Source organism: Ranitomeya imitator, chromosome 5 (genome assembly GCF_032444005.1).
Source record: "Ranitomeya imitator isolate aRanImi1 chromosome 5, aRanImi1.pri, whole genome shotgun sequence".
Lineage (NCBI taxonomy): Eukaryota > Metazoa > Chordata > Amphibia > Anura > Dendrobatidae > Ranitomeya > Ranitomeya imitator.
The window spans coordinates 189,378,712-189,402,804 of record NC_091286.1 but is presented as its reverse complement, the minus strand read 5'-3'; the positions used below and the strand labels follow the sequence as shown (position 1 = coordinate 189,402,804).

Sequence of the window (24,093 nt, the reverse complement as noted above, 5' to 3'; positions counted from 1 at the left end):
GATGCGGTACTGTGCAGTGTGTGCATAGACAGAATAAGAGCCGATACTGAGAATATTACATGTTCAGGACGGGAGACGCGGTACTGTGCAGTGTGTGCATAGACAGAATAAGAGCCGATACTGAGAATATTACATGTTCAGGATGGGAGACGCGGTACTGTGCAGTGTGTGCATAGACAGAATAAGAGCCAATACTGAGAATATTACATGTTCAGGACTGGAGACGCGGTACTGTGCAGTGTGTGCATAGACAGAATAAGAGCCGATACTGAGAATATTACATTTTCAGGACAGGAGACGCGGTACTGTGCAGTGTGTGCATAGACAGAATAAGAGCCGATACTGAGAATATTACATGTTCAGGATGGGAGACGCGGTACTGTGCAGTGTGTGCATAGACAGAATAAGAGCCGATACTGAGAATATTACATGTTCAGGACTGGAGACGCGGTGCTGTGCAGTGTGTGCATAGACAGAATAAGAGCCGATACTGAGAATAATACATGTTCAGGATGGGAGACGCGGTACTGTGCAGTGTGTGCATAGACAGAATAAGAGCCGATACTGAGAATATTACATGTTCAGGACTGGAGACGCGGTACTGTGCAGTGTGTGCATAGACAGAATAAGAGCCGATACTGAGAATAATACATGTTCAGGATGGGAGACGCGGTACTGTGCAGTGTGTGCATAGACAGAATAAGAGCCGATACTGAGAATAATACATGTTCACGATGGGAGACGCGTTACTGTGCAGTGTGTGCATAGACAGAATAAGAGCCGATTCTGAGAATATTACATGTTTAGGATGGGAGACGCGGTACTGTGCAGTGTGTGCATAGACAGAATAAGAGCCGATACTGAGAATAATACATGTTCAGGACGGGAGACGCGGTACTGTGCAGTGTGTGCATAGACAGAATAAGAGCCGATACTGAGAATAATACATGTTCAGGATGGGAGACGCGGTGCTGTGCAGTGTGTGCATAGACAGAATAAGAGTCGATACTGAGAATAATACATGTTCAGGACGGGAGACGCGGTACTGTGCAGTGTGTGCATAGACAGAATAAGAGCCGATACTGAGAATATTACATGTTCAGGACGGGAGACGCGGTACTGTGCAGTGTGTGCATAGACAGAATAAGAGCCGATACTGAGAATATTACATGTTCAGGACGGGAGGCGCGGTGCTGTGCAGTGTGTGCATAGACAGAATAAGAGCCGATACTGAGAATAATACATGTTCAGGATGGGAGATGCGGTACTGTGCAGTGTGTGCATAGACAGAATAAGAGCCGATACTGAGAATATTACATGTTCAGGACGGGAGACGCGGTACTGTGCAGTGTGTGCATAGACAGAATAAGAGCCGATACTGAGAATATTACATGTTCAGGATGGGAGACGCGGTACTGTGCAGTGTGTGCATAGACAGAATAAGAGCCAATACTGAGAATATTACATGTTCAGGACTGGAGACGCGGTACTGTGCAGTGTGTGCATAGACAGAATAAGAGCCGATACTGAGAATATTACATTTTCAGGACAGGAGACGCGGTACTGTGCAGTGTGTGCATAGACAGAATAAGAGCCGATACTGAGAATATTACATGTTCAGGATGGGAGACGCGGTACTGTGCAGTGTGTGCATAGACAGAATAAGAGCCGATACTGAGAATATTACATGTTCAGGACTGGAGACGCGGTGCTGTGCAGTGTGTGCATAGACAGAATAAGAGCCGATACTGAGAATAATACATGTTCAGGATGGGAGACGCGGTACTGTGCAGTGTGTGCATAGACAGAATAAGAGCCGATACTGAGAATATTACATGTTCAGGACTGGAGACGCGGTACTGTGCAGTGTGTGCATAGACAGAATAAGAGCCGATACTGAGAATAATACATGTTCAGGATGGGAGACGCGGTACTGTGCAGTGTGTGCATAGACAGAATAAGAGCCGATACTGAGAATAATACATGTTCACGATGGGAGACGCGTTACTGTGCAGTGTGTGCATAGACAGAATAAGAGCCGATTCTGAGAATATTACATGTTTAGGATGGGAGACGCGGTACTGTGCAGTGTGTGCATAGACAGAATAAGAGCCGATACTGAGAATAATACATGTTCAGGACGGGAGACGCGGTACTGTGCAGTGTGTGCATAGACAGAATAAGAGCCGATACTGAGAATAATACATGTTCAGGATGGGAGACGCGGTGCTGTGCAGTGTGTGCATAGACAGAATAAGAGTCGATACTGAGAATAATACATGTTCAGGACGGGAGACGCGGTACTGTGCAGTGTGTGCATAGACAGAATAAGAGCCGATACTGAGAATAATACATGTTCAGGATGGGAGATGCGGTACTGTGCAGTGTGTGCATAGATAGAATAAGAGCCGATACTGAGAATATCACATGTTCAGGATGGGACATGCGGTACTGTGCAGTGTGTGCATAGACAGAATAAGAGCCGACACGGAGAATATTACATGTTCAGGACGGGAGACGCGGTACTGTGCAGTGTGTGCATAGACAGAATAAGAGCCGATACTGAGAATAATACATGTTCAGGACGGGAGACGCGGTGCTGTGCAGCGTGTGCATAGACAGAATAAGAGCCGATACGGAGAATATTACATGTTCAGGACGGGAGGCGCGGTGCTGTGCAGTGTGTGCATAGACAGAATAAGAGCCGATACTGAGAATAATACATGTTCAGGATGGGAGACGCGGTACTGTGCAGTGTGTGCATAGACAGAATAAAAGCCGATACTGAGAATATTACATGTTCAGGACGGGAGACGCGGTACTGTGCAGTGTGTGCATAGACAGAATAAGAGCCGATACGGAGAATATTACATGTTCAGGACGGGAGGCGCGGTGCTGTGCAGTGTGTGCATAGACAGAATAAGAGCCGATACTGAGAATAATACATGTTCAGGATGGGAGATGCGGTACTGTGCAGTGTGTGCATAGACAGAATAAGAGCCGATACTGAGAATATTACATGTTCACGATGGGAGACGTGGTGCTGTGCAGTGTGTGCATAGACAGAATTAGAGCCGATACTGAGAATATTACATGTTCAGGACGGGAGACGCGGTGCTGTGCAGCGTGTGCATAGACAGAATAAGAGCCGATACGGAGAATATTACATGTTCAGGACGGGAGGCGCGGTGCTGTGCAGTGTGTGCATAGACAGAATAAGAGCCGATACTGAGAATAATACATGTTCAGGATGGGAGACGCGGTACTGTGCAGTGTGTGCATAGACAGAATAAGAGCCGATACTGAGAATAATACATGTTCAGGATGGGAGACGCGGTGCTGTGCAGCGTGTGCATAGACAGAATAAGAGCCGATACTGAGAATATTACATGTTCAGGACGGGAGGCGCGGTGCTGTGCAGTGTGTGCATAGACAGAATAAGAGCCGATACTGAGAATAATACATGTTCAGGATGGGAGACGCGGTACTGTGCAGTGTGTGCATAGACAGAATAAGAGCCGATACTGAGAATATTACATGTTCACGATGGGAGACGTGTTGCTGTGCAGTGTGTGCATAGACAGAATTAGAGCCGATACTGAGAATATGACATGTTCAGGACGGGAGACGCGGTGCTGTGCAGCGTGTGCATAGACAGAATAAGAGCCGATACGGAGAATATTACATGTTCAGGACGGGAGGCGCGGTGCTGTGCAGTGTGTGCATAGACAGAATAAGAGCCGATACTGAGAATAATACATGTTCAGGATGGGAGACGCGGTACTGTGCAGTGTGTGCATAGACAGAATAAGAGCCGATACTGAGAATAATACATGTTCACGATGGGAGACGCGTTACTGTGCAATGTGTGCATAGACAGAATAAGAGCCGATTCTGAGAATATTACATGTTCAGCATGGGAGACGCGGTACTGTGCAGTGTGTGCATAGACAGAATAAGAGCCGATACTGAGAATAATACATGTTCAGGATGGGAGACGCGGTACTGTGCAGTGTGTGCATAGACAGAATAAGAGCCGATACTGAGAATATTACATGTTCACGATGGGAGACGTGGTGCTGTGCAGTGTGTGCATAGACAGAATTAGAGCCGATACTGAGAATATGACATGTTCAGGACGGGAGACGCGGTGCTGTGCAGCGTGTGCATAGACAGAATAAGAGCCGATACGGAGAATATTACATGTTCAGGACGGGAGGCGCGGTGCTGTGCAGTGTGTGCATAGACAGAATAAGAGCCGATACTGAGAATAATACATGTTCAGGATGGGAGACGCGGTACTGTGCAGTGTGTGCATAGACAGAATAAGAGCCGATACTGAGAATAATACATGTTCACGATGGGAGACGCGTTACTGTGCAATGTGTGCATAGACAGAATAAGAGCCGATTCTGAGAATATTACATGTTCAGCATGGGAGACGCGGTACTGTGCAGTGTGTGCATAGACAGAATAAGAGCCGATACTGAGAATAATACATGTTCAGGATGGGAGACGCGGTACTGTGCAGTGTGTGCATAGACAGAATAAGAGCCGATACGGAGAATATTACATGTTCAGGGTGGGAGACGCGGTACTGTGCAGTGTGTGCATAGACAGAATAAGAGCCGATACTGAGAATAATACATGTTCAGGATGGGAGACGCGGTACTGTGCAGTGTGTGCATAGACCGAATAAGAGCCGATACTCAGAATAATACATGTTCAGGATGGGAGACGCGGTACTGTGCAGTGTGTGCATAGACAGAATAAGAGCCGATACTGAGAATAATACATGTTCAGGATGGGAGATGCGATACTGTGCAGTGTGTGCATAGACAGAATAAGAGCCGATACTGAGAATATTACATGTTCAGGATGGGAGACGCTGTGCTGTGCAGTGTGTGCATAGACAGAATAAGAGCCGATACGGAGAATATTACATGTTCAGGATGGGAGATGCGGTACTGTGCAGTGTGTGCATAGACAGAATAAGAGCCGATACGGAGAATATTACATGTTCAGGACGGGAGACGCGGTACTGTGCAGTGTGTGCATAGACAGAATAAGAGCCGATACTGAGAATAATACATGTTCAGGACGGGAGACGCGGTACTGTGCAGTGTGTGCATAGACAGAATAAGAGCCGATACTGAGAATAATACATGTTCAGGATGGGAGACGCGGTGCTGTGCAGCGTGTGCATAGACAGAATAAGAGCCGATACTGAGAATATTACATGTTCAGGATGGGAGACGCGGTACTTTGCAGTGTGTGCATAGACAGAATAAGAGCCAATACTGAGAATAATACATGTTCAGGATGGGAGACGCGGTACTGTGCAGTGTGTGCATAGACAGAATAATAGCCGATACTGAGAATAATACATGTTCACGATGGGAGACGCGGTACTGTGCAGTGTGTGCATAGACAGAATAAGAGCCGATACTGAGAATATTACATGTTCAGGACAGAAGACGCGGTACTGTGCAGCGTGTGCATAGACAGAATAAGAGCCGATACTGAGAATATTACATGTTCAGGACAGGAGATGCGGTACTGTGCAGTGTGTGCATAGACAGAATAAGAGCCAATACTGAGAATATTACATGTTCAGGACGGGAGACGCGGTACTGTGCAGTGTGTGCATAGACAGAATAAGAGCCGATACTGAGCATATTACATGTTCAGGACAGGAGACGCGGTACTGTGCAGTGTGTGCATAGACAGAATAAGAGCCGATACTGAGAATAATACATGTTCAGGATGGGAGACGCGGTACTGTGCAGTGTGTGGCTAGACAGAATAAGAGCCGATATGGAGAATATTACATGTTCAGGATGGGAGACGCTGTGCTGTGCAGTGTGTGCATAGACAGAATAAGAGCCGATACGGAGAATATTACATGTTCAGGATGGGAGATGCGGTACTGTGCAGTGTGTGCATAGACCGAATAAGAGCCGATACTGAGAATACATGTTCAGGACAGGTACTGTGCAGTGTGTGCATAGACAGAATAAGAGCCGATACTGAGAATATTACATGTTCAGGACGGGAGACGCGGTACTGTGCAGTGTGTGCATAGACAGAATAAGAGCCGATACGGAGAATATTACATGTTCAGGACGGGAGACGCGGTACTGTGCAGTATGTGCATAGACAGAATAAGAGCCGATACTGAGAATAATACATGTTCAGGATGGGAGATGCGGTACTGTGCAGTGTGTGCATAGACAGAATAAGAGCCGATACTGAGAATATTACATGTTCAGGATGGGAGACGCGGTGCTGTGCAGTGTGTGCATAGACAGAATAAGAGCCGATACGGAGAATATTACATGTTCAGGATGGGAGATGCGGTACTGTGCAGTGTGTGCATAGACAGAATAAGAGCCGATACTGAGAATATTACATGTTCAGGACAGGTACTGTGCAGTGTGTGCATAGACAGAATAAGAGCCGATACTGAGAATAATACATGTTCAGGATGGGAGACGCGGTGCTGTGCAGCGTGTGCATAGACAGAATAAGAGCCGATACTGAGAATATTACATGTTCAGGATGGGAGACGCGGTACTTTGCAGTGTGTGCATAGACAGAATAAGAGCCAATACTGAGAATAATACATGTTCAGGATGGGAGACGCGGTACTGTGCAGTGTGTGCATAGACAGAATAAGAGCCGATACTGAGAATATTACATGTTCAGGACAGAAGACGCGGTACTGTGCAGCGTGTGCATAGACAGAACAAGAGCCGATACTGAGAATATTACATGTTCAGGACAGGAGATGCGGTACTGTGCAGTGTGTGCATAGACAGAATAAGAGCCAATACTGAGAATATTACATGTTCAGGACGGGAAACGCGGTACTGTGCAGTGTGTGCATAGACAGAATAAGAGCCGATACTGAGAATATTACATGTTCAGGACAGGTACTGTGCAGTGACGCTACTGCTGCTACAGTGCATGCCTTGACCATTACCACACAATGCTTTGCAACCCAGGTAAGGAAGATTGGGAACTGATTGGTCATCGAGGAAGACACACATGCCACCTTCTCCAAATAAGATATTTTCCAAAGTTTTATGTTTAGATTTATTGCTTTTTAGGGTATGTTCACACGTTCAGGATTTCCATCCTTTTTTTTTCCTGACTGTTTTTTAAAAAACTGCAGCTCTTGGCAGAAAACGCAGGTCCTTTTTTTGGTCCGTTTTTGATGCGTTTTTTGATGCGTTTTTTGATGCGTTTTTTGATGCGTTTTTTTGATGCAGTTTTCTAGCCAGAGTCTGTGTGTTTTCTAGGAATTTTTTTAGGGTTAAAATGGCTGAAAATACCCTAACCCTACCCCTAACCCTAACCCTAACCCTACCCCTAACCCTACCCCTAACCCTACCCCTACCTCTAACCCTACCCCTAACCCTACCCCTACCCCTATTCTAACCTTAGTGAAAAAAAAAAAAAAAAAAATTCTTTATTTTTTTTATTGTCCCTACCTATGGGGGTGACAAAGGGGGGGGGTGTCATTTACTATTTTTTTATTTTGATCACTGAGATAGGTTATATCTCAGTGATCAAAATGCACTTTGGAACGAATCTGCCGGCCGGCAGATTCGGCGGGCGCACTGCGCATGCGCCCGCCATTTTGCAAGATGGCGGCGCCCAGGGAGAAGACGGCCGGACGGACACCGGGACGCCGGGTGAGTATAAGGGGGGGAGATTAGGGCACGGGGGGGGCATCAGAGCACTGGGGGGGGGCATCGGAGCACTGGGGGGGGGCATCGGAGCACGGGGGGGCGGGATCGGAACACGGGGGGGGCAGCCATACTCCGCCCACGCACTTCCGCCCGCTCCCCCGCACTTCCTGCTGCAGCGGTTCTGCACATCAAACCGCAGTAAAACCCGCAGATATATTTTTGATCTGCGGGTTTTACTGCGGTTTGGACCTCACAATGGAGGTCTATGGGTGCAGAACCGCTGCGGCTCCGGAAAAAGAATTGACATGCTCCTTCTTTTTTCCGGGAGCTATTCAGCGCGTCTTTTTTTTTACAATTTCCGGACCATGTGCACAGTGTGTCCTGTTTTCCATAGGGTACAGTGTACTGTACCCTGCATGGAAAACAGCTGCGGAACCGCAGCGGCAAAACCGCCGCGGTTCCGCGGTAAAAAACGCACTGTGTGAACATGGCCTTAATGGAATAAATAACTTAAGGAGATATTCACAGAATATAAGGATATTTTGTTACTGGTGGTGGATAATATTTTTCCACCACCAGGAGCAAAACAGTAACAATGCAGTGACATGACAATACTCTTCATAACTAATCATATGCTAAATAGTTGTAAGTCAAATTTATGTATGAGATATCCAAGATGATTGTCTATTAAGTGATGGTAGTCTCAAGCTCAAAGCAGAAGTGGAAAGTGAGATATGGACCCTGAAAGTCAAAAGTTCAAAATATTATTACCCTTTTGCTCTTCATTGTATCGTCTATCCCATGGGGTTGCAGCCAGACATGTCTGACTTTTTAATTTTGCAGTGTTTTAGATAAAACATAGTTTCAAAAGCCGGCCTGGGACCATAGTCAGAGACCAAACTTATTTGATGAGATCCCTGGTCAGTTTCTTCCTGCTGTGCATCATTTGATTGACTGGTCTCTCCCATGTGTGTACATAGGGAGGGACAGAGACCTGTCATTCTAAGGCTTCTTTTACACTAACCGTGGTTTTGCGGCCCTAATAGATTTCTATGGGGCCACAAAAACGGGCTGCAATAATTCCACAGTGCGACGTATGGCTGTGAGGGGCGCATTTATGGCTGTGAAAAAAAAAAAAATCGAGCCTGCTCCCACGGCCCCCATTGAAAATCAGTGGGGCAGCAAAAACAACTGAAGCTTGTTTTTGCGGTGCACCGTGAATTCCGATTTAGCAGAATGCCGTTTTTTTTCCAATACTTTTTCCATAGTGTTGGAAACCCGAAAAACGGCGATCCGCAAGTTTTTTGCGGTCCATTATTGCGGCAGACTGTGACAATTGCGTCGATACGGCCCGCAAAATATGCCCACAAAATATGCCCGCAATAACGGGCCTGTAACTAGACTGTATGGTTTAAGCCTATATAGTCTTTATCAGAGTTGAAATGATGCTTTCTTGTTACGTAAATATAACAATAAAATACGGTAACTTGTTTTACTTCTTGAGCTTCCTAGAGAGTGCCGTCCTCACTTTGCTTATAATATTCTGCATCGATTCCCCGAGCACCTATGGACTGTCGCTTCTATTTTGTTCTAAGTGTGTTGCAAACAAGCTGTCGACCATTAATTGGAGACTTGACTTATCTCCACTCTGGAGAAATGACAATAGTTCGATGTCTCACTATAGTTCCAAGCCAGACTGTTTTTTTTTTTAACTGAAAAACGCCTTTACTTTACAAAGAAAGGCTAACCTGGATGTCCTCTCTCATCCAGGCTCTGTTTCCTCCCATCTGTAGTTCTGGCAACGTGCAGCTAATAATATCTTCCTTTTGAACAGTTTCAGTGAATTATTTTAATCCATGTCCTGTCTCTAATCGGCAAATTGTCAAGAAATGTTCTTCTTTTCTTGACTTTTAGAGTTCCAATGATACTTTTCCCACTGCGATGCATATTGCAGCTGCTAAAGAAGTCAATGAAATTCTGTTACCTGGACTGAAACGGCTGCATGATGCTTTAGAAAGAAAATCAAAAGAATTTGTAAATATTATCAAAATTGGCCGCACCCACACACAAGACGCCGTGCCGCTCACTTTGGGACAGGTATGGAGAAACTGTAGAGTTGTATTAGAATGGGTTCTTTTTTTGTCTATTTTTTAAGAATCATCACTCGAAGTATCATTATATAAATATTGCACTTGCCAACCAAGTGAAATGGGGTTTATGGGTTTTAACCTTATTATACACACAAATTGCCCTAGGGCAGAAAATATCCCCCATTAAGGACCCTTACGATGATGTCCTCTTCTTGTCTTTGGGCTCCGGCGCAGGTGTACTTTGTCTGCCCTGTTGAGGGCAGAACAAAGTGCTGCAGTGCGCAGGTGCCGGGAAAGGTCAGAGAGGCCCTGCGCTCTGCAGTACTTTGCTCTGCCCTCAACAGGGCAGACAAAGTACACCTACGCCTGAGCCGCGGCGTGAAGACAAGAAGAGGACGTCATCCTATGAAGATGGGAGGACCTGGACCGGACCGCGACGCCCATCAGATCGAACCGCCCACCCAGGTGAGTATAATCTAACCTCTTTTTCTCATCTTTCAGGACACATCGGGCGCTTATCTACAGCATTACAGAATGCTGTAGATAAGCCCCTGATGCCGGTGGGCTTAGCTCACCTTCGATTTTGGGGGTGACAGGTTCCTTTTAAGTCATTCCCCTATAATATGCTTATTAATAATCCAGACAAACTATGCCCTTGACTATCTGCTAGCTGGATATTTAAATAGGGAAAGAATAGATGAGAAATCTATCGCATGCATGTCATTAAATCCAGATAAACTCTGCCTCTACTTATTACTGTCTTGTATAAGATTTGTTATACCTTTCTGCCTATTCAAACACCACTGCAGTAGCTCATTTATAAATCACTGTGTACACTGACCAGTACATGCTATTAAAATAAAGCAGCCATTGGCCTGGAGTTTTGGATGGACCTGGCATATTTGGTGAGGTCGTTGTTTATCTTATCGATGTCAATTTTAAGCTGAATAAGCGTAATTTCTTCTTGTGAAATTATTAGATTTATAAGCTTAGGCGAACATTGGGAGAAAATGGAGTTCTGTAGTCTCCGTAATGACTGTTTGCATCACCAAACCCCAATCCCTTTCCACGCACAGCATGCTCTGCACAGATGTCAGAAACCTCTTAGATTTGGGGGTGGTCAAGCCGATACCTGTTGTAGAAATAAATCAGGGGCACTACTCCTCCCTGTTCTCCATAAAAAAGCCTTCAGGCAAATATCGCACCATAAATCAAAAAACCCTGAATCAGTAGTTAAGATACAAAATATACAAAAGATTCAAAATGGAGACAATGAAATCTGCCATCCAATTGATAGTGAGAGACAACACCATGTGCACCTTAGATCTGAGAGATGCGTATTACCATGTGCTGATTCACCCAGACCACCGCCAATATCTGAGGTTTGCTATATACCATCACGGTTCAAACCATCATTTCCAGTTCACATGCCTCCCATTTGGACTATACTCAGCCCCACGCATCTTTACAAAAATAATGACTGAGGTGGCAGCTTTTCTGAGGAGACAAGCAATTATCGTGGTGCCTTACATGGACGACGTCCTGCTGGTAGCAGACTCGACTATACACCTCAAACAGCTATCCCGCACTATAAAAGTTCTGGAGGACCTAGGGTGGCAAATAAACTGGTAAAAATTCCATTTACATCCAGGGACCCATAAGGTGTTTTTAGGGGTCCTTTTCGACTCCCATCGCAGGATGTCCTACCTACCCCACGTGAAGCAGGAGGAAATCAGAAGCAGGATCTGTGTGTTACAGGGGAAAAAGATAACCTCCATCAGATATGCCCTGAGTATCCTAGGACGGATGATATCCTGCATCCCAAGTCTACGTTGGAGTCAGGCCCATTCAAGACACCTTCAAAGTGCAGTCCTTACGTCCTGGAACAGGCATCACTCGGGCCTAGACAGGAAGATGGCGGTCCCCACTGGTCTAAAACGTTCCCTGTCATGGTGGACATCCAGGGACAATCACGGAAGAGGAGTTTCTTGGATCCTTTCCCCCTGCATCCAGATTACCACCGATGCAAGTTTGAGCGGGTGGTGTGCAGAGATAGAGGGTCGTTTTCTACAGGGCACATGGGGCCCGGAAGACCAGAGAACATCCTCCAACTATAGAAAGCTAAAAGCTGTATGGGAGACTCAGCAATACTGTCAGGACACGGTCAGAGATCGTCATGTAAAAGTCCTGTCTGACAATATCACAGCAGTTTCCTTCCTGCGACGCCTGGGAGGTCCAAGATGCCAACTCCTGCAGACTTTAGTAGAATATACACTGCTCAAAAAAATAAAGGGAACACTTAAACAACAGAATATAACTCCAAGTAAATCAAACTTCTGTGAAATCAAACTGTTCACTTAGAAAGCAACACTGTTTGACAATCAATTTCACATGCTGTTGTGCAAATGGAATAGACAACAGATGGAAATTATTGGCAATTATCAAAGCACACAGACCACATCTCAGTACCAATGCTTTCTGGCTGATGTTTTGGTCACCGTTGAATGTTGGTTGTGCTTTCACACTCATGGTAGTATGAGACGGACTCTATAATCCACACAAGTGGCTCAGGTAGTGCAGCTCATCCAGGTTGGCACATCAATGCGAGCTATGGCAAGAAGGTTTGCTGTGTCTGTCAGCGTAGTGTCCAGAGGGTGGAGGTGCTACCAGAAGACAGGCCAGTACACCAGGAGATGTGGAGGGGGCCGTAGGAGGGCAACAACTCAGCAGCAGGACCGCTACCTCAGCCTTTGTGCAAGGAGGAACAGGAGGAGCACTGCCAGAGCCCTGCAAAATAACCTCCAGCAGGCCACAAATGTGCATGTGTTTGCACAAACGGTTTGAAACTGACTCCATGAGGATGGTCTGAGTGCCTGACGTCCACAGATGGGGGTTGTGCTCACAGCCCAACATCGTGCAGGACAATTAGCATTTGCCACAGAACACCAGGATTGGCAAATTCGCCACTGGCGAATGTAGTGTCAGAGTCAAATTTGAGCCAAGAGATTTTTCTTCCATCTTTTTGTCATCTCCCAAAAAAAACGAGAAGGAAAGGCTTTGTCACACGCTAGACGTGAGAAGGGCAGTGATGCACTATGCAGAGGTCACAGCTTCTTGGAGGCAGGATTCGAATCTCTTCTTACAATATGCTGGGAAAAATAAGGGTAAAACAGTCTCTAAATTATTCTTTGTCTAGGTGGATCATGTCTACTATAGCACTAGCATATGAGTCAGAGAAAAAAGATCACCCGCTTAAAATTAAAGCCCACTCCACAAGAGCAAATTCTGTTTCCTGGGTCAAAAGAGCAGGGGCAACTATACAAACCAAAAGGCACCAAGCGCACTACCATAACATGAATGTAAATCAAAACGGGGTGCAAAACAATGGTGGATACTGAGTCCTATAATATAAAGAAAGCACCACTGTAATAATGCGCACCACGCAATATATACAGAAATGCAAAAAGAGGCTTTTATTGGTACAACACACACATGTTAAAACATAACTAAAATGCAACACAGCAAAGTACACGGTCCATTAGAGATGATATCCACATGACAATCCGTGCATAATATAATACCCAAACACAGCCTATACATCTACTGGCTCATGGGTACTTTGCTGTGTTGCATTCATTAATGAGGCAGCAGAGTTACTCTAGACTCTGGCGTCTGTTGAGTGGTGTCCGTCTTTTCAAAGGTGCTCAAAACTTTGGTTGACCGCGGTTTTGTGCATTGCCTAAAAAGATACATAAAAGGAATGGACAGGGGCCGACCTGCAGGCCAGGTGTGAGTTAAAAATTACTCCATCTGCCTCACTACAGTGAGTTTTGTCTGAATCTTGTTTTTTCAGAGATTTACACGGAAACCCCATAGTAAGCACTTGGCGCAGAGCGCAGGGTAAATGTGAATCGAGCCTTAGGCCCCTTTCAAACATCAGTTTTTTGCCATCAGTCACAATCCGTTGGCTCAATGGATCCATCGCAGATTGTGAAAAACTGATGCGACGGATCCGGTTTTTGGACGGATCCGATTAGTGGATCTTGCTAATTGGATCGGAGCATGCTCAGTTAAAAAAAAAACAAAAAACAGAATTCGTCGCTGGATTCCGTCATTTGACGGATCCGGCGCCACTGGCTTCCATTCTAATAAACGACTGTTAAATATTAATTAATTGAATTATTCTTATTGTCAATTCTGTACTGAGCACATTGTCTTTCGCTGACATTACAAAAGCTATTCCTGTATACATAGCTCAGAGTAAGTTAACACCATATAGAGAGAACACGTGTTCTGTGGGACCTATATATAATCACGTCTCTTAGAAGTTGTAGGGGCTGTCACGTGGGGCGGTCACCTCCTGCCTTCTCCATCATTCTCCGTGGACTTCAGACAGCTTACAGAAAGAATGAACAACTGGTAGCCATGATGACTTCAACTGAAGACAGACAGACGCTGTTTACCATCTCGGGAAAAATTAGGAACAAATGGACAATCTGTTCGTAACTATTTCACCTATTTTATGTTTTGCCACGATGTGGTTTTTCTGTGGACAATCCAATAAACCTCTAAATTTTTTATGAAAATATCATGACATTTTTTCTTTAAGAGTAACGCATCTGGTAAAGAGTCCTGATTAAATAAATGTGCAAAATAAGCATATTTAACAACGACGGATCCGTCTCTGTCCGTTTTTTCAACGTACACAAAAAACGTTACTTTGTCGGTTGTCTCCAGCCGCCAGACAAACAGTTTGACAGATGAAACGTGAGGCCATCCGTCGCAATCTGACGCTAATACAACTCTATGACAAAAAAACGGATCCAGCAGCATCAGTCGCCGGATCCTTTTTTTTTCAAAACTCTATGGATTGCGACTGATGGCAAAAAACTGATGTGTGAAAGGGGCCTTACTGCAATCTTTGGGAGGCAGAAAGAACAAACCAATAGCGGGTCAATAATTGTTTTTTGCAGCCATAGAAATATCGACAGGTGAATAGCGCCAAGATGATACTCAGTTTTCATGTCCGGATAAGATCATAATTAACTTGATGATTATAGGTAATCTGCAGCCGGTATATGGTGCTCAGCATGAAAAAACATATGTATGCTCAGAAAAACCGAAGATAATGATGCTGCACTCACCAGATTGCTGTGTGCCCAGAGTCCTTTATTATACCATCAAAGGTTTAGACAAGGTGTTGAGGTCGGGCAGCTGTGTATAGGCATGCGGGAAACACAGACGTTGAAGCGTTAAGCACGCAAAATGGCCGTCGTCCGTCTGTTCCCTGCATGCCTATACACCTGCCCGACCTCACGACCTCAACACCTTGTCTAAACCTTTGATGGTATAATAAGGCTACTTTCACACTAGCGTCGTACGACGCACGTCGCAATGCGTCGTTTGAGAAAAATCGCATCCTGCAAAGTTGTCTGCAGGATGCGTTTTTTTCCCATAGACTAACATTTGCGACGCATTGCCACACATCGCAACCGTCGTGTTGTGGCGGACCGTCGGAACAAAAAACGTTACATGTAACTTTTTTTGTGCGTTGTGTCCACCATTTCCGACCACACATGCGCGGCCGGAATTCCGCACCCTCCTCCCAACAACTCGCAATGGGGCAGCGGATGCGTTGTAAAACTGCATCCACTGCCCCCATTGTGATGCATTGTCACAGGATACGTCGGCCCGTCGCAGTGCGTCTGTGAAAGTAGCCATAAAGGACTGTGGTCACACAGGAATCCGGTGAGTCCTGCATCATTATCTATGGTTTTTCTGAGCAATAATTGGTTTTATTTTGGATGCCATTCATTATGGGGTATAAGTGATTTACATGAATTTATGCAAGTTTGAAAATTGCTAAATTTTAATCAAATCTCATTTTCATACAAAAAGCAAAACCTATTGACCTAAATTTTACCTCCAACAATAGTACAGTGTCATGAAAAAACATTTTCCGCATCACTGCGTCTTTGATGCGTTTGAGTTATTAACACTGGTCAGTTTTTAAATATTGGTCTTGATCCTTAAGGTAAAGATTGTCACTAAAGGGTTAAAGGTACAATGTGGTTTACCACGGTGTTGACCACGGTGAGTCATTGGACGTGGTATATCTCGATTTTTCCAAAGCGTTTGATACCGTGCCGCACAAGAGGTTGGTACACAAAATGAGAATGCTTGGTCTGGGGGAAAATGTGTGTAAATGGGTTAGTAACTGGCTTAGTGATAGAAAGCAGAGGGTGGTTATAAATGGTATAGTCTCTAACTGGGTCGCTGTGAGCAGTGGGGTACCGCAGGGGTCAGTATTGGGACCTGTTCTCTTCAACATATTCATTAATGATCTGGTAGAAGGTTTACACAGTAAAATATCGATATTTGCAGATGATACAAAACTATGTAAAGCAGTTAATACAAGAGAAGATAGTATTCTGCTACAGATGGATCTGGATAAGTTGGAAACTTGGGCTGAAAGGTGGCAGATGAGGTTTAACAATGATAAATGTAAGGTTATACACATGGGAAGAAGGAATCAATATCACCATTACACACTGAATGGGAAACCACTGGGTAAATCTGACAGGGAGAAGGACTTGGGGATCCTAGTTAATGATAAACTTACCTGGAGCAGCCAGTGCCAGGCAGCAGCTGCCAAGGCAAACAGGATCATGGGGTGCATTAAAAGAGGTCTGGATACACATGATGAGAGCATTATACTGCCTCTGTACAAATCCCTAGTTAGACCGCACATGGAGTACTGTGTCCAGTTTTGGGCACCGGTACTCATGAAGGATATAATTGAACTAGAGAGAGTACAAAGGAGGGCAACAAAATTAATAAAGGGGATGGGAGAACTACAATACCCAGATAGATTAGCGAAATTAGGATTATTTAGTCTAGAAAAAAGACGACTGAGGGGCGATCTAATAACCATGTATAAGTATATAAGGGGACAATACAAATATCTCGCTGAGGATCTGTTTATACCAAGGAAGGTGACGGGCACAAGGGGGCATTCTTTGCGTCTGGAGGAGAGAAGGTTTTTCCACCAACATAGAAGAGGATTCTTTACTGTTAGGGCAGTGAGAATCTGGAATTGCTTGCCTGAGGAGGTGGTGATGGCGAACTCAGTCGAGGGGTTCAAGAGAGGCCTGGATGTCTTCCTGGAGCAGAACAATATTGTATCATACAATTATTAGGTTCTGTAGAAGGACGTAGATCTGGGGATTTATTATGATGGAATATAGGCTGAACTGGATGGACAAATGTCTTTTTTCGGCCTTACTAACTATGTTACTATGTTACTAAAGCTCTGACCCCCCGGAATTATAAGGCCCCTTTCACACATCATTTTTTGCCGTCAGTCACAATCCGTTGGATCGACTGATCCATCGTAGATTGTGGAAAAACTGATGTGACGGATCTGGCTAATTGGATTGGAGCATGCTCAGTTAAAAAAAAAAAATCGAAATATGTTGCCGGATTCCATCATTTGACGGAACCGGCACAATAGGCTTCCATTCTAGCAAACGATGGATGGAGATGGATCCGTCGCTGTCCGTTTTTCGACGTACACAAAAAAATGTTACTTTGTCTGCTGTCTCCGGCCGCCGGACAAACCATTTTCAACTAATCCGGAGAACGATGGATGAAACGTGAGGCAATTCCTTGCTAATACAAGTTTATGAGAAAAAAACTGATTCGGCGGCATCAGTCGCCGGATCCGTTTTTTTCAAAATTCGACGGATTGCGACTGATAGTAAAAAACTGATGTGTGAAAGGGGCCTAAATGAAAAAATCTGTTTGTAAACATTGTTCAATAAATGTATTTCATATGCACAGGGGAACAAATATGACTCGCATAAGTGTATGATTAGTATATTGTTAATATTAATGTTACTGATGTGAAATATATAAACTTTTTAACGTTGCGATTTACTGCTTTTTATTACTGGCTTGTAAGAGCTTTGTGCAGTAGCAACTTTTCAATATTCTCCTCGTTGTGGCCACCATGCAGAATCAGCTCTTATGGTAAACTCATGACCACATTGTTTTCTACCTGCATAGAACTGCAGATTTCAAGTTTTTACCTTGCATTTTTAAAATTGCAGATTGTTGCTGTGCCAATAATTTTTCTAGCTTTATCGTGCCGCATACAGTACACAGTGGAGCAACCATTCAGATGTATAGAAAATTGTGCCAGCCATTTTGTAGTGCCAAAAGAATAGTTGCTTTTAAAGCTATTCCAATGTAAATGCTCTTTGGTTACGGTTTATTCTGGCAGGTACTGAATAAGGTGCACGCCTCTGACTGGGGAGCACACAGAGAGAGCAACATTAAAATGATGTCAGTGCCCAGTTTCCCCCCTAGCATCACTCCCCTTGGTGATGCACTATTTAGGAGGCCCCCAGCCGGCCAATGGTCACTAGAAGGGAAGGGCCCTACAGCCACTCCTACAGAGGTTAAATCCAGGTGTCCGGCCGAGAACTTCCTCTTTTCCTCCTGGCGGACACCTGGAGGCAGAACCCCAGTTAGCGTAACCGCGATGGCCCCCTGGCTAAATCTCTACACCAATAATAAAGCGGCACAGCAGCTGGACTGGTTTTTTATCCCCTTCAAGCTTACAAGAATGCCAACCCTATCGGATAACCTAAAATCTGCTTGTGAATTCTCTGAAATACTTAGACAAAAAATAGAAAAGGAGGTAGAATTAGGTAGAATAGCAGGCCCCTTTCAGTCGCTTCCCTTCAAAAACATCAAAATATCACCATTAGGCATTATACCAAAAAAGGAAGCCGGTAAATATCGTCTAATCCATCATTTGTCTCACCCAAAGGGCGATTCGGTTAACGACGCTATCTCCCCAGAAGAATCTTCGGTCACTTACGCGTCGTTCGATAAGGCGGTGGAACTAGTCCAGACAGCCGGACCCGGCGCCCTGTTAGCCAAATCTGATATAGAATCGACATTCCGTTTACTACCCGTGCACCCTGAATGTTTCCACCTGCTGAGCTGCAAAGTGGACCAGCACTATTATTTTGATATGTGCCTACCAATGGGATTTTCCATCTCATGTCACTATTTTGAGCTATTCAGTACCTTCCTAGATTGGGTAGTTTGGTACGAGACGGGCAGCAAATCCCTAATTCACTACCTTAACGATTTCCTGTTTGTCGGCCCCAAAAATTCTAAACTCTGCTCTGTTCTACTAGAAAAATTCAAAGCTATCTCATGCCAATTCGGTGTACCATTATCGCCCGAGATAACGGAGGGACCATGCAATGTATTGCCTTTCTTAGGCATCGAAATAGATACCAATTTGATGGTTTTCCGGTTACCGACGGAAAAAATACAAAAAAAACAACAGATGATGGAAGGCTTTCGCGAAGTTAACAAGGTAACCCTCCAGCAAATGCAGGCATTATTGGGTCTGCTGACGTTTGCCTGCCACGTATTGCCGGTCGGCAGAGCATTTTTGCACAGACTATCTTTGGCAACAAAAGGCGCCTCTCAGCCCAGCCGTAGAATTAGGCTCACTCGCGCGTTAAAAGCAGATCTGCTAGTATGACAGACGTTCCTGCAATCGTACAACGGTCACACGTGTCATGGCTAGAGAAACTGCAAGCAAGGAATTAGGGCTGACAATAAGGTGGAGCAAAAAAGAGGGTTTTGCAGCAGTTTTTAAGAACCAGTGGTGCAAATCCGATTGGCCGGAGCAACGGACGTCAGCAAACTGGGGGCAAGACCCGGCCCTATCTGAATTGTTTGCAGTGGTGGCAGCGATCGAGATATGGGCCGATCAGTTGAGAAACGTGAACATTCGTTTCCAAACAAAAAATGCGAAAACAGCAAGGAGTCTAAATCACATGTCTTTTTCATCCTTGCCCATACTTGCTCTCTTACATCAGCTAGCGTTGCTATGCCTAGAAAATAATATTTGGTGTAGCGCCACAGTGGCGGTGGAAGCAGACGATAATATCATTAACTCACTCTTATTTTCCAATTTGCAGGCTTTCAGAATCCAGCATCCCAACGCGGAACCCCGGGGTATTCAGTGTCCACTGTCCCTGTGGGACACAGTGGCCAATCATTGATGCCCTTAATCCGGGCCTCCATTTCGTCAGCTACCTGGCAGGTCTGTGGTATGGCTTTGGAGGAGTGGTGCTCATTAATTCAGAGTAGGCCAGTTGATAAATGCGACCGAGCACGAAGTGCGGTGACAGACAATTTTCTACTACGGATGAGGGAAGGCGGGGCGTCGGGGACCTCAGCACAACGGACATTATCGGGGTTAGCATTTTTCTTTGAACTATTGGGATGGGTAGACGTAACTAAGTTCTCTTCATAAAACAAGCCATTAAAGGATGGAAAAGGCTTCAACCATGCCAAGAATGTCGCCACCCCTTTCACTGAGACTATTGCATGGCCTGATTTCGATATCCCTATCAGTCTGCTCAACGCAATATGAGGCGGTCCTCATATCGGCAGCTTTTGCGATCGCCTTTTTCGGAGCACTGCGCATTAGTGAATTACTACCATGGTCAAAAAACGTGTCGGAAGGAGGCCTAATTAATGAGAACATACTGTAGTTATATGCAGCGACGCTCTTCACATCAGGGTTAGAAAATCCAAATGCGATCCCACCGGTAAGGGCACATGGGTCCTGGTTAACTCTACAGATGGCCCAGTTTTCCCGCTAAAAATTGTTAAAAGATACGCTATAATAAGACACGCAAGTAGATTTTTCTTCACACATACAGACGGGTCCCCTCCGACCAAGTACCAATTCCAGGCAATGTTCAAGCTATGCAAATCCAGAGCAGTATGGAACACATTCGTTCCGGATCGGGGCGGCCACAGAAGCAGCTAGGGCAGGAGTGTCAGAGGCTGAGGTGCAGAAAATGGGTCGTTGGAAGTCCGCATGTTTCGCCAGATACAGAAGACCTGATTTGCTGAATTAACATATGTTGTCTCTTACAGGGGTTGAAGTTTGGGTTGTAGGACACTCTTATGTATACTGGGCCGAAAAGAGGGCCAGACTGCGGCCGGGAGGAACAAGTCTCGGCCTCCCGGGCATAGAAGTTAACTGGAGGGGTATCAGAGGCCTCCAGTGGAAACAGGTGTTCAAAGAGATGATTGACATAGCAAGGAGGGCGGAACGCCCGGTGATAATGGTGTTACACGCGGGTGGCAATGACCGAGGCAAACAAAAGGTGGACGAGCTGTACAAATGGATGTCAACGGATATGGAACGGTTCAGCTGTCTTTTCAGGAGAATAATACTGGTGTGGTCGGATATAATACCACGGGCCATCTGGCGAGGCGCAAGAGACAAAAAAAAGCCATAGAGCGGACAAGGAGGAAATTCAATGCTCGGATTGGAAAATTTGTGAGAGGAAAAGGCGGTATCGTAATTCGTCACCACCAGCTGCAAGGGGATAACACAGCACTATTAGGACTGGACAGAGTTCACCTAACGGACATTGTTTTCGATATTTTTCTGTCTGGTTTACAGGATGGGGTTGAACAGGTCCTAAGGTTGATGGGTGGGGTCGGAGTCCCGCGTAGGTAATACACGGGATCCTCTGTGGCGTAAGAAGTTGATGAGGCCAAAGGTCATAACCGCTCGTTGGGCCAATTCACCTGTCGATCAGGGACAGGAGCTTGGCGCGAGCAACCCGTTACAAAATGTAATTGCCTTTCTCTGCTTATTTAATTAATAAACTGTGACCGACCTGTTCAACCCACCTAGGACTGCGTGTGTTTTATTACGGGATTGATGGGAGGGGGGGAACGGACTGGTTACGACACCCAGGTCTCCACAGTCTGTCAGGCTCTGTACTGAATAAGGTACGCGCCTCTGACTGGGGAGCACACAGAGAGAGCAACATTAAAATAATGTCAGTGCCCAGTTCCCCCGTAGCATCTCTCCCCTTGGTGATGCACTAATTAGGAGTCCCCCAGCTGGCCAATGATCACTAGAGGGGAAGGGCCCTACAGCCACTCCTACAGAGGTTAAATCCAGGTGTCCGGCCAGGAACTTCCTCTTTTCCTCCCGGCGGACACCTGGAAGCTTTTGTCCCACCCTCCCTCCCTTTTAGCGGCTAATGGCCATACTAACCGGCGTAATAATGTAAATTTGTAAATTTTATTGTAATATTAAAAAATAAATACATAAATTACAGTATATACATATGTAAATATAACTAACCATAGTTTACTTTATTAAGTCACAGCGGAAGAAGCGGAGGAGGACAAAAGTCGTAACCGCTCGTTGGGCCAATTCACCTGTCAATCAGGGACAGGAGCTCAGCGCGAGCCGCCTGTTACGAAATGTAATTGCCTTTCTCTGCTTATTTAGTTAATCAACTGTGACCGACCTCTTCAACCCACCTAGGACTGCGTGTGTTTCATTACGGGACTGATGGGAGGGGGGAAGGCACTGGTTACGACACCCAGGTCTCCACAGTTTTTACTTTTACTTATACTGGCTCACTAATTACAGTTGCTTCTCATGTTCTTCTCTAGAGCCCTTTTCTGTATTTTTTTTTTTATCTCCGTCAGCAAATATGTGACATTCATTGTTGTTGCCAATAAAGTCTCATTCAATCTCAATGAATGAAAATAATCCCCATGTTATATATTTAAAGATAAAATAAATTGAAAAGGTTTATCAAGAGCCCTAGAAAAAGCGTATGTCTTTATAATTGTATATGTATATAAAATATACAGATATTTTATTTGTATTTTTTTTTCTTCAGGAGTTCAGTGCCTATGTTCAACAGATAAAATATGGCATTGCTAGAATTGAAGCAGCTTTACCAAGAGTCTACGAGTTGGCAGCTGGTGGCACAGCAGTTGGAACTGGGCTAAATACTAGAATTGGATTTGCTGAAAAAGTTGCTTCCAAAGTATCTGAACTCACAGGTATGTATTGAATGGTGTTTTTTTTTCTTTCTGTTTATAAAAATGGAATAAAAACCTTAACTTTTATTTGGGTGTCATTAACACTTTCTCTATTATTTATTATTATTATTATACATTTTTATAGCGCCATTTATTCCATGGCGCTTTACATGTGAATACGGGGCAAATATAGACAAATACATTAAACATGAGCAGATAACAAGGCACACGAGTACATAAGGAGGGAGGACCCTGCCCGCGAGGGCTCACAGTCTGCAGGGGGTGGGTGAGGATACACTAGGAGAGGGTAGGGCAGGTTGCGCGGCTGTTCAGTAGGTTGAGGATCACTGCAGGCTGTAGGCTTGTCGGAAGAGGTGGGTCTTCAGGTTCTTTTTGAAGGTTTCTATGTTAGGCGAGAGTCTGATGTGTTGGGGTAGAGAGTTCCAGAGTATGGGGGAAGCACGGGAGAAGTCTTGGATGCGGTTATGGGAAGAAGAGATGAGAGGGGAGTAGAGAAGGAGGTCTTGGGAGGATCGGAGGTCGCGTGTAGGTAGGTACCGTGAGACCATGTCACAGATGTATGGAGGAGACAGGTTGTGGATGGCTTTGTATGTCAGTGTGAGGGTTTTGAACTGGAGTCTCTGGGCGATAGGAAGCCAGTGAAGGGCTTGACACAGGGGAGAGGCTGGGGAATAGCGGGGGGACAGGTGGATTAGTCGGGCAGCAGAGTGTAGGATGGATTGGAGTGGTGCCAGAGTGCTAGAGGGGAGTCCAGAGAGTAGGAGGTTGCAGTAGTCGAGGCGGGAGATGATAAGGGCATGCACTAGCGTTTTTGCAGTGTTGCGGTCAAGGAAAGCACGGATCCGGGAAATATTTTTGAGTTTGAGACGACAGGAGGAGGCAAGGGCTTGGATATGTGGCTTGAAAGAGAGGGCAGAGTCGAGGATCACCCCGAGGCACCGGGCGTGTGGGACTGGGGATAGTGAGCAGCCATTGACATTGATGGATAGGTCTGGTGGAGGGGTAGAGTGAGATGGGGGAAAGATGATGAATTCTGTTTTGTCCATGTTCAGTTGTAGAAAGCGAGCAGAAAAGAAGGCTGAAATGGCAGACAGACAGTGCGGGATTTTGGTAAGCAAGGAGGAGAGGTCAGGTCCGGAGAGGTAGATCTGCGTGTCGTCAGCGTAGAGATGGTACTGCATACCGTGGGATTCTATGAGCTGTCCCAGGCCGAAAGTGTAGATGGAGAAGAGTAGGGGTCCTAGAACAGAGCCTTGAGGAACACCGACTGACAAGGGGCGAAGTGAGGAAGTGGTGTGGGGGAGGGAGACACTGAATGTTCGGTCTGTCAGATATGACGAGATCCAGGAAAGGGCCAAGTCTGTGATGCCAAGGGATGA

The 24,093-nt window shown here is 45.3% G+C and overlaps 1 protein-coding gene across 5 annotated transcripts in view; it reads left to right on the top strand.

The window, feature by feature from the left end:
* FH (fumarate hydratase) overlaps window positions 1–24,093 on the top strand; it is a 162,986-nt gene that overhangs the window by 64,703 nt on the left and 74,190 nt on the right. For 3 of the 5 annotated variants that reach the window (XM_069769434.1, XM_069769433.1, XM_069769436.1), the window contains 2 exons: window positions 9,612–9,794; window positions 22,549–22,714. In XM_069769434.1, the coding sequence (XP_069625535.1) occupies window positions 9,612–9,794; window positions 22,549–22,714 (349 nt within the window). The remainder of the gene's footprint in view (window positions 1–9,611; window positions 9,795–22,548; window positions 22,715–24,093) is intronic. The other 2 variants (XM_069769437.1, XM_069769435.1) reach the window with 1 other exon arrangement.